General features: G+C 32.1%; 1 protein-coding gene across 1 annotated transcript; it reads right to left on the minus strand.

Moving 5' to 3' along the window:
- Positions 1-5,175: 5,175 nt before the first annotated feature.
- On the minus strand, positions 5,176-12,389 carry LOC134698043 (fucolectin-1-like). The gene is made up of 4 exons (XM_063560331.1): positions 12,252-12,389; positions 9,460-9,574; positions 8,282-8,548; positions 5,176-5,402 (listed from the first exon to the last, which is right to left on the minus strand). The coding sequence occupies exons 1-4, from the start codon at positions 12,387-12,389 to the stop codon at positions 5,176-5,178; spliced, it is 747 nt and encodes a 248-aa protein (XP_063416401.1).
- Between the last annotated feature and the right edge of the window lie 531 nt (positions 12,390-12,920).

Genomic DNA, 12,920 nt, shown 5'->3' on the forward strand with positions numbered 1-12,920 from the left:
CACATTTTTCTCAGGGACTACAATACAAGCATTTCTGAAATTTGGTTTCATGGTTTATCTAAGTCAGCTATACCGTGTGATACGTTTTCAGATTTATCACTCGACAACTTCCTGTTAACCGAACACTTTTATGATTTTACACTTGATAGCTAAGTTGAAAATTTTCGTCACATTTTTCTCAGGAACTACAATACAAGGATTTCTGAAATTTGGTTGCAGGGTTTATCTAAGTCAGCTATACCGTGTGATGCATTTTCAGATTTATCACTCGACAACTTCCTGTTTACCGAACACTTGTATGATTTTACACTTGATAGCCAAGTTGAAAATTTTTGTCCCATTTTTCTCAGGAACTACAATACCAGGATTTCTGAAATTTGGTTTCATGGTTTATCTAAGTCTGCTATACCGTGTGATGCGTTTTCAGATTTATCACTTGACAACTTCCTGTTTACCGAACACTTGTATGATTTTACACTTGATAGCCAAGTTGAAAATTTTCGTCACATTTTTTTCAGGAACTACAATTCAAGGATTTCTGAAATTTGATTTCAGGGTTTATCTAAGTCTGCTATACCGTGTGATGCGTTTTCAGATTGATCACTCGACAACATCCTGCTTACTGAACACTTGTATGATTTTACACATGATAGCTTAGTTGAAAATTTTCGTCACATTTTTCTCAGGAACTACAATACAAGGATTTCTGAAATTTGGTTTTAGGGTTTATCTAAATCAGCTTTACAGTGTGATGCGTTTTCAGATTTATCACTCGACAACTTCCTGTTTACCTAACACTTGTATGATTTTACACTTGATAGCCAGTCGAAAATTTTCGTCACATTTTTCTCAGGAACTACAATACAAGGATTTCTGAAATTTAGTTTCATGGTTTATCTAAGTCTGCTTTACCGTGTGATGCGTTTTCAGATTGATCACTTGACAACTTCCTGCTTACTGAACACTTGTATGATTTTACACATGATAGCCAAGTTGAAAATTTTCGTCACATTTTTCTCAGGAACTACAATACAAGGATTTCTGAAATTTGATTTCAGGATTTATATTAATCAGATATACCGTGTGATGCGTTTTCAGATTGATCACTTGACAACTTCCTGTTTACCGAACACTTGTATGATTTTACACATGATAGCCAAGTTTAAAATTTTCGTCACATTTTTCTCAGGGACTACAGTACAAGCATTTCTGAAATTTGGTTTCATGGTTTATCTAAGTCAGCTATACCGTGTGATACGTTTTCAGATTTATCACTCGACAACTTCCTGTTAACCGAACACTTGTATGATTTTACACTTGATAGCCAAGTTGAAAATTTTCGTCACATTTTTCTCAGGAACTACAATACCAGGATTTCTGAAATTTGGTTTCAGGGTTTATCTAAGTCTGCTATACCGTGTGATGCGTTTTCAGATTGATCACCCGACAACATCCTGCTTACTGAACACTTGTATGATTTTACACATGATAGCTAAGTTGAAAATTTTCGTCACATTTTTCTCAGGAACTACAATACAAGGATTTCTGAAATTTGGTTTTAGGGTTTATCTAAGTCCGCTTTACCGTGTGATGCGTTTTCAGATTTATCACTCGACAACTTCCTGTTTACCTAACACTTGTATGATTTTACACTTGATAGCCAGTCGAAAATTTTCGTCACATTTTTCTCAGGAACTACAATACAAGGATTTCTGAAATTTAGTTTCAGGATTTATATAAGTCAGCTATACCGTGTGATGCGTTTTCAGATTCACCACTTCCTGTTTACCGAACACTTGCATATTTTTACACTATTAATAGTATCCACTTACGGCGGGGGTATCATCAGTGAGCAGTAGCTCGCAGTTTCATTTATTATGTTTTTGTTTTCATCTATACAGTCAAGTATTATACTTTAAACCACTGTCTACTGCCGTTTTTGTTAAATTGTTTTGTCTTATAAAACTCAAACACTGCTGTAAACTTTGGGTGATGTGTATATGAAGAAAACATTAACGTAGGATATACTGCAATAATACAAGGACACAGCAACACAAAAAAATGTAAAAGAGAATTGGGGAAAGGGCATCTAAAGAGCGCTTAAAATCGTTGATATCAAATATGTGTCTTTTAAATATATTTAATTCAAACATTGTTGCTAGTCAATGAAATAAGTAAAAATGTTTGACACACAAGTTCAATTTTGTAGAAACAATAAAAATGTTATAGTAAGAAACTCAATTGTTTATTTTTATATTGATTAAGATTATATTCGGTATACAATATGGAATGATGTGTCCCTGTTGTGATGCAACTGTTATCCAAGTGAGTAGTTTTGTTAGCTATACAACTAGGTTTAATCAACTTTGTTCAAGTTAAAAAAAAATGCCTGCAACAAGTCACGAATATAACAGTTGTTATTCAGTCGTTTGATGTATTTGAGCTTCTTGTGATTTTTACATTTGACCAGGGACATTTCATTTTGAATTTTTCTTGATATTATGTATTTTTGTAGAAAGTAAGAAACACGAGAGAAGAATCAAAACGTATTTAAAAGAAACAAAAACCAAAACGGACTGAAAATCAACAATATACTTGTACATAAATGTGAAATCAAATCTCGTTTTTTGGATGTTCTTGTTTATAACTGTCCTCGACTGATATAAAGTAAGAAGAGGTTGATAAGGAGAAGTCCACAGTTTGTTAACATAGAAATGCGGACTACTCCTTGAAAAGGTTTACCCTTAAATTCACCAAATATCTTGCCAAGAAGAAAGTCCCGCATACTGAACACTTATCCCTCTGTTTACCAATGTATAACATTTGATGTTTACTATTTGCAAATTATGCACATTCAAAATGACGCCTCTGGTTTGCTAGAGTTTACTGCAGGTTGAAAGAAATTCGATAAAATAGTATTTTTTCGTAAAAGTAAGCGATTAAATTTAAGAAATAACTGGCGTTTGAATGTCAATGCATGTTTGTTATTTATTAGTAAGTTGTGATCATAAACATATAAAACCAAAGTGTCTAAGATATGTGCATCTTAATATTTTTTTTCATTGCAGGTCGATAATGTGCCTTACGCTTAATGGAGTTTACCCTTACAATTTAGTATTATTAGTATGTTTAAACAAAACTGGAATTTAAAAATGAGAATGAACTGTTTACTTATTGTGTGCCTTTTGTTATCTATACCAGTACACAATGCTTAATGCGAGTTGTGGCCCAATACTTTTGTAATAATTTGTTATTAATTGTTCGTTCTTTTAATAATATTTACTGATTGGGATTTAAATCAATGCACGGGAGCGATCGACCAAACATGCTCACTTTCACTCATTGTAGTGACTTCAGATGTAGTTGTCGAATTCATTCACATAATAGTTTACGATATTAAGCTTTATACGAACATATTAAAATATACATATGATGTGCCATTGCTGCTCTCCAGTTGTTGTATGATTTTTTTGTCGGTCGATTGATGCCCGATTGACATTTTCAAATATGTGTTCCTATATGTAGGTTATTAGGAAACGGTGAAGGTTGTTACATATCAAAACGTTTAAATCCACTCATGTGTGTGCAACTGTCCTAAATCAGGAACATGATGTTCAGTGGTTGTCGTTTGCTGTTGTTTATAAAAATTTCTCGTTTCTTGTTTTGTTTTAGATTGGAACGTTGGTTTTCCCGTTTGAATGGTTTTGCACTTGTCATAATTTCTCCCCTTTATGACGACTTGCTGTTCAGTGTGTGCCAAGACTCCGTACTGAAGACCAAACTTTAATCTTTCATGGTTTATTTTTACAAATTGTGACCCTGAAAGAAGAGTTGTCTCATTGTCACTCATACCACATCTTCTTATATCTATTAGCTAAAGTACCATCTAAAAGCACAACAATCCGAAGCAATTGTTTATTTATTATGATGTTTCTCAATTTACAAATGGCAAATAGCTAAACAATTGTATGTTGATAAAAATGATATAGTATATTTTTAGGGAAAGTAATCCATCTTTCTTGGCACTAATATTAAACTTCTAGCTTTATAATAATAATATATTTTTGTTTTGATGTTAACAATAGTAAATGACATTAAGTGCAGATTTTGTGGAAACATACAAACAAGAAATTAATATAATAACGAATCATAAATCAAGTTAACAGGTTATATCGCTAAACGTATTCTTGAGACATAAGTATTGCATGACATTTTAACGATATTAATATTTTTTTTAATTCAGTGGCATAATAAATGTTTTTGACAATTTTTTTCAACAAATCAAAATTATAGTTAGACCACGCATAACAACATTAAAGTACTCCGTTGGATTCTGTAAACTGATACTTTCTTCTATTTGTCCGTCCTTTATAGTTTTACACTGTGAAACTATGACCTGTTGATTTACGGATGATATTACAACATTTGTTCATGTGCAATATATTTAGGCTTATGCTGACATGACAAATCATTCTTCTGGATCTATGACCTAACACGAGAGGACACAATCTGTGCTCTGCTGCTTTAAAAATTAATATCTGTGTCCATATACCTCAGATATCCATACTAAAAATGTATGACGAGAGGGACGAAAGATACGAAAGGGACAGTCATAAAATCATAAATCTAAAATAAACTAACAACGCCATGGCTAAAAATGAAAAGACAAACAGACAAACCATAGTACACATGACACAACATAGAAAACTAAAGAATAACCAACACGAACCTGATAACTTTTATTTCAACCTCAACTAATCCTTTGTAATTTTGAATGCACAAAGAAAAAAACAACATTTAAATGAACAATAATATGTGACTTGGTTTATCATGTGTTACTGTCTTTTAATAAAAACAGATTCTGTAATTGCCTACTTGTTTCCGATATAATTTTTGATTGAACGTTGTAAATTTATTTACCTGATCATGAAAGCATCATAACATCAAGTTTTTCAATCAAACTGTTTAATATCAAAGGTTTTGGAAACCTAACATAGATCGAGATGATTAAAATAAGTTTCACATTTTATATATGATATTCCTCAAATGGACAGAAGAAATTGTTGGATACGTTTAACTATTGAAGCAAAATACAAATTAATTTTGTAGTTGGTATCGCAACATATATTTAAAAAAAAAATTTTTTGGTGTTTTAATATTTTCATAAATATAACCTTAAATAATGTCAAGTACACCATACACTTCAACTTCAACAATATGAAATGCCACTGGTACGGCATTGACACTCGTTAATTTTACCCATTGTCCTTTCGGAAATGTGATACAAGGTGTAACAATGACCTGTCCTGTCACGGCCGGACCTATAAACTGCCCACACAGTTCCATTTTAGATGTGTCTAAGCTTTTGCCGACATGAACAAGCATTTTACCGATTCTTTCACCTACAATAAAGAATCATTACTCTTAATGAATTATAAAACGTAATCGTTCTTAGATATAGGAAGATGTGGTGTGAGTGCCAATGAGACAACTCTCCATCCAAATAACAATTTAAAAATTAAACCATTATAGGTTAAAGTACGGCCTTCAACACGGGGCCTTGGCTCACACCGAACAACAAGCTATAAAGGGCCCCAACATTACTAGTGTAAAACCATTCAAACGGGAAAACCAACGGTCTAATCTATATAAACAAAACGAGAAACGAGAAACACGTATATATTACATAAACAGATTCCTGACTTAGGACAGGTGCAAACATTTGCAGCGGGATTAAACGTTTTAGTGGGCCCAAACCTTCTCCCTTTTTCTGAAACAATAGCATAACATCACAACATAGAAAAACATACGATAAAATATCAATTGGCAGACTTAACTAAATAAAAAAACGTATGATTACACAATGAACGAATAAATTTGATCTGCGATATCTGAATACAATTGCACAGTTGATTAAATATTAGAGACAAACATTCATGACCAAAAGGCTAACAAACAAATTCAAACACACTGAGAAATATTTAACCAATCAATGTTCACTTTAGAAAAAAAACGTTTTTTTATAATCTTGAAGTTTATACAAATGTTGTAAGAATAAGTGAAAAATTGAAGATATTACAAATAATCAAAGCTGGTAAACAGACAAGATCCATATAAATAAAAAATGACAAAAAAGCATTATAAACAGTATCAACAGGTCGAATTATGTCTGTTCTGTTCCTTTATATACCACATATCTCTACAAAACAACTAACATGACATTTCAACCTTTCACTCTCTGTGTTATTGTCAATGACTTAATAGAAATAGATCTAAAACCAAATTAAAGAGGACTACAACATGTAACTTGGTTGACGGGGTATGTATATCATCTGATAAATTGAGAAAACTAAAGGCATAATAAGTAACATTTGTGACAAAACATTTTACAAATAACAGTTTGACAGACGTTAACCAACGACATCCATTAAGGTACATACCCCGGCATGGGACATACACATACAGAATACGGGTAGGTCAAACCCTTACCTGGGACAGTAGTATAACTGCACAACATAAGTATATAAATCAGTTGAAAAGGAGGATTCACGATACAATGACACAAAAAAGACAGGACATGCATCTCTTATCCCTGTATTACATAAAAAGACATATCTGATCTGAGTTCAAAGCCAATAACAACTTACGTAACAAATCACGTAACTAAGACCTTAATAACAATCAGTAGACATCCAACATAAGATGGACTTGTTGTAAAGACACCATTACATAAAGACACCATGAAGAGTCTTGTATGATTATCAAATGTTAATACATTCAAAGTAAAACCCCGAGGATTGCCACATCAACTTGCACAAAACGATATGATATTTGTGTATGTGCCGGTGATATATTAACAGTAAATTTGTGTCAACCTTATTTGCCATCTTTTGTTATATTTTTGTATACATATATTATTATTCGATTTAGATTTTTACCTTTCAAACATTCAGTAACAGTAAATGTAGCTATCCAAGTTATAAATAGTTGGCATTATATTTTCTTGTGTTATTAAACTATTCACGGTATAGATAACAATACCTACAATTAACGTTAAACTTGAAAAAAAACCAGTTGTAATTTAAGCAAACATTTTTTATTTTCGAAACATTAATACGTTTTGAATTATTGATAATCGTAGGTTACAACTGATGATGGCATATTTTACCGACTGAGAATATGTTTTTTTCTTAAAAAGTTCAACTTGGTAGTTAGCTAGTCATGCAAGTTAATGTCTAACAGAAGTTTCAATCCTCTGTTTTTTTTTCTGTTTTATATAGGTTGATTATACTAACTGTAGGTAAGTCGCGAAAAGTGCTCAGCCTCTGAATGCGAAGAGTGTATGACACATTTGTTTGTTTTTCGATATATAAATAAAAAAATACTATTATGTATATATGTTCCTGACCATGTGATTTTTTGGACCATATGCGTATGGTCATGACCATATCGGTATATACTCATATGGTGCGACCATACGCGTATGGTCGGGGTAATTAACACTCTGTAACAGTTTACCTTGAATACTTCTAAAGTCTTCATATGGTATGTCCGTTCATGAAAAAACGCTTGCATATTGGTCATTTTATTATCATATTATAATAAAGACATTATCTAAATAAAAATAAGAAGTTTCACATAGTTAATTTTACTACCTAGTCAAAAATATAAAAAACACATTTTATCCCGATTTGTTATTACAAATCAATGGCAATATGTCGACTTGAAAAGACAACTTCCAAAATTTTCTCGATAAACATTTACACAAGAATTCACTGGCTAGGAACACATTTTATTTAAGTTATTTTCTGAATATAGTGTATTGTAGTTCATATTTCGATATTTGAAATCTAGAGCTGCATACACACCGTAGACACTAAGAGCTCTGCATAACTGCACGGAACTGCAAAGAAGTCAATTTGTTCACTTGAAAACAAAAGATGTAACACTTACTGAAAAGGATCATGCACAGCCATGACGTGCAAATGCGAAATCAGTAATGTAACAGTGTGGAAGGAAATGTCACCATTAGCCTACATGCCAGAATGAAAAAACGATGAAAATGAACTGTTGCAATTTCAGACAAAATTTATTGTATTATTGAAACGTTTTAAATGCATATTTGAGAACAAAAAACATACACATATGGTAAAAATACTCATATGGTCCTATCCGATGATAACCATACGATTATATACTCATATAGTCCGACCATATGAGTATACGCATATGGTCAGAACCATACACGTATGGTCCAAATAGTCATCATATTTAAACTCACCACAGCAATCTATCCGGTTCGTACTGACCACCTTTTGAACCTCATACACTTCTCCTAGATTGACCCACCAGAAAGGTTCGAGTTCATCATTCGTATGAAACATGTTGGTAGTGGTTTTAATTCCATCAACCCCGGCTCCTGCTCCACACGTCAATGAGCTTGGGCAGCCATAGGGAGTACTCTGGCCAGTCTGCTTGCCATGAGACACGAGACATCCTACTCCTACATCAATATTCAATACATAAAATTGCACTTCGTTTACGAATACTAAAAATCAATAATCAATTTACATTTTGACAGAGATACTCTGTACATTTAACTTCTTTTCATAGTACATGTTTATGAGCTTTCAAGTTTCATGTATATATGGTATATTGATTTACAAGATTGTAATTTCTTCAATCAAAATAAACTTTCTGTTTAACAACAGAAAAGAGCGCGAAATTGTAAACCATCTATACGCATTTTGAGTTAGATGATAGCCTTTTATTGTTATGTATAGATGAATGCAACTATCTAAACATTGAAAAAGATGTTTACTACTAAATATGTGACATCGCCCTTGGAAATGCATGAGTGATGAAAACGTAACAGTAGGTGACACTGTAAATTTTACAATCCTAAATTAGGTGTTTTTTTTGTACCTTTCTGAAGTCAATGTATCTGAACAGTGCATTTGACGCACTCACTGTTTGTATTCTCAATTTTATATTATAATGAAGATGAAGAAACCTATAAACAACTCTCTCATGTATGCCTTAAGTATAAGATGGTTTTTCGTTCGGTATATGTAAGTAGTCGTGAACACTAGACCATTGTCTAGAATTAAGGTGAAATTTAATTATTTAGGTATGATAATGTCTGCAACACATTTTCGTTTAAATCATGCATGTTGAATATTTGTTTATTTAATAGAAACATTGATTAAAGTCCTTGTGTTTCATTAGTTTGTCCATTTATATAAAATTGGTAGTGTAATAACTTATCTGACTAGTAGAAATTTAATGAAAACAGAATTACAAAATGTACATTATATAGATCAACAATTAACACAAAACATATTTTGTTTAAACTGAATCTACCATATCTTAATCAGAGCAAAAATGGTGAATGTTTATTCCAAAATCTGATATATTAGTAGATGTCTTATAACGTCGGTGAAGTTATACTTAACTTACGTTTCCCCCTTTCAGCAAAGCCTTCTATCAATGGAACGCATATGTAATTCTGACTTTTTGGAATACATACTTCATTGACCTTGCAATCATGACCTTTACATGAACCAGCTATCTCCTGATCAACAAAAAAAAAGATAACATGACAGTTTTTATTTTCTTTTTTTTTTTTTTTTTTTTTTATGTTTCCCGAAATTATATACTAAAAGTAGTTTGCAATGCTGGTGTACATTATTCTATGAGTTTGAAATATTTTGCCCAATCTTTGTTTGCCTCTGCAATATTTAATTTTTTTCTCAGAAATGATTAATATGAAGACACACTAGTCATGTTTTTGAGGATACTCATTCAAGTGTCACTGGAAGAGAAATAAACGGTATTATAAGATACTACGTTCATATCCGTAGAAATGGACATTTTAACACCCTGGAGTACCCCAGTACACCATGAGGTGTAGCCGAAGGGTGTACAGTGTACTGAAGGGTTTTGAAATATCCATATCTACAGACATGACTGTAGATAACGAATTTATCCATAGTCTTAGCCGAATCTGGCGAGTTTTATGGAAATTCGGGTACAAAGTGTAACGCTAAAACAACGTTTTTTCATTATCTACAAAAGTGTTATTGAAATTTGGAAATTTAACATATTTTTACGGGGTGTAGGATACTTACTACCTTTGGTAGAACCCTACAGGTAGTCATATATACATGTAAGACGTTTTAATACGGAGACAGAGAAACTGGATTGAGTCAAATTTGGCGCTCAATGTTGTGAGCGTTATGGCATTGATGGTGTGACGTAAACGTGGGTAATTTGCATAGCTAGGTCAGTAGTTCCATTCCTTGAAAATGTGGCAGTCAAGTGATGCATTTAATGAAATGAGTGTAAATGATCGGCATTATAGACAAAATCGTTAATTAATTAAATATTTAATTACAAACATCATGGATAATCTGCAGAATTCAATATTTCACAAGGAGCAATCATGGAACTAAAGAAAACTTGCGTGAAGTTCCCAGGGATAATGGTTAGCAACGTCCGGAGATATGGGTTAGCAACACCCAGGGGCTATGAGTTTTGTAACGACGTGCGTTAAATAATCAAAATCCAAGATAGATACTAAGCCAGGGATAATGTTTTTTAAGATTTCCAGACAATATGACTTTCTTCCCTTTCTGGTAAATTAACGTTACACTGATGATATTTAATGTTCCTTTAATAGAATTGAGAAAGGAAATGGGGAATGTGTCAAAGCGACAACAACAGGTCTTCAATGTAGTGAGAAACTCCCGCACCCGTAGGCGTCCTTCAGCTGGCCCCTTAAAATTATGTGAACTAGTACAGAGATAATGGACGTCATATAAAACTCCGAATTATACACAAGAAACCAAAATTAAAAATCATACAAATATAACAAAGGCAACAGGCTCCTGACTTGGGACAGGCGCAAATCTGATGTGGGGTTAAACATGTTTATGAGATCTCAAACCTACCCCTTTACCTCCAGCCAATGTAGAAGAGTAAACGCATAACAAATCTTTTGATTCGTTATATAAATGATGTTAACAAAACAAATATTGGTTTATCTAAAATGATTCGGTATATTAAACGATAGCAAATGTGTTTTGTGTTTGTTTGCCATGCTATACAGTCATTGAACAAAAGTAAGTTACACTCAAAAAAATGACCTATCACTTCAACTAAAATCGAAATATTTTTTTAAATATAACCAAGAAATTTGATTTGCGATTTTTTTATAAAACAGATACAATAACATGCAGATCTGTCTGAAGTTTTATTGATTATTCGCCAATAATGTTCAAGAGGTTTGTTTTTATTATTTGACGGGTTAAACACAAATGCACTTTTTTACGAATTTAATTTGGTTAGAAAACAATTTTAACTTTTCATTAAATACTTTTCTGTGTGTTTTACTCGTCATATAATAAAAATTAGCATGAATAATATCATGGCCAAATAACAATCAAACTTTAAACATTTCTATATCGTATAGTATTTATTCGATAAGAATGAGGCATGTAGTTATTTCGTAATATTTAATTTTTTAGTTGAAATGATTGAACGTGTTTTGATGTGGAACTCACTTTTTTTCAACGACTGTAGATTCTTGTTTTCTAAATTTGCATTTTTCTAAAAAAACTAAAATTCATCGACTTACATGTGTGTTACCAACAAGTGTGCTGAAATATTATTTGTCATATTTGTCTATTGTTAAAGACGCTCGAAACAATTTGGAAGTTAAACTGTTGAAATGTTTAAAAAATAATCAATTCCATATAAAATAGCTGCCACCGTCTACGGTAAAATTAAAAGACAAAAGTAAATATCGATACCAAACTTTGAGGAAAATTCAAAACGAAAAGTGCATAAACAAACAATTTAAAATGGCGGAGATCAAAAGCTCGAACACATAATTGTACTTGAATAAAAACATATTTTTAACCTTAGTTTAAATCATGTAACGATCACAATAGGGATTTTCAAATGGTTCTGGAAAAAATGTTTCCCATGTGACCGAAAAGTGGTAACATTTTTTAGTGTTCAAGAAATCTTACATAAATCGAATGCCTTTATACTCACACCTGTCTAGTGTTTTATGACATGAATATAGTTTGTAAAAATTCAGCCACACAAGAAAATCAACTTATTTTAACAGCGTCCAACTTAATTCAAAATATATCTGGTGCTGTAATACTAGTATGTATAATAAAATTGATAAATATTAATAGTGAGTGAATAGTTTGACGTTGTAGTATTGAATAACTTATTACCTCTGGAATAGTAGACGTCGCAACAAAGCTATTTCCAACACTCTGGATAAGTCTATCTACATTTCCGTCGGGTTCAGCATAATTTATCTGACAAGTTTCATTCCATGCTATGAAGTTGATCGATTTGCAGATTTTCATTCTCGAGCACAGTTGGGCACATAATGACCACATCGGCAGAGATACCTCCATTACCACGTGGCAGTTATATATTTTGTCTTTTTGTTTTTCGATAATAATTATTTCACATAATGTCCACACGAACAGAAATACTATTATTAAACATAAACGGAGCATCGCGTAATATTTAATGATGTTTGTTCTTTTCCCGAAAAAATGTTTTTTAAAGCTTGGCTTGTGTTCAAAAACTCCGTTTGTTCACGTATTCAAGCTTTGCGTTTGTCTAAGAGGAATGCTTCTTTACAGTAATATAACACTATAATAGTTATTAAAGGTACCAGGATTATAATTAAATATGCTAGAAATTACATACGTTGCTTTAATTGGTCACTATTACACTAATCCATGTCCCAGGTATCTTTCACTCTTTTATAATTACGATCAACTTCATAAGAGAAAATGCTGATAAGAGAGAAAATTTTGATTAAATTTGAATTTAAAATGAAGTAAAATTTCCATATTGTTGAAAGTCTTTCATGCCGTTAAATATTT

The sequence above is a fragment of the Mytilus trossulus genome, chromosome 14 (assembly GCF_036588685.1).
Source record: "Mytilus trossulus isolate FHL-02 chromosome 14, PNRI_Mtr1.1.1.hap1, whole genome shotgun sequence".
In the NCBI taxonomy this organism is placed as follows: domain Eukaryota; kingdom Metazoa; phylum Mollusca; class Bivalvia; order Mytilida; family Mytilidae; genus Mytilus; species Mytilus trossulus.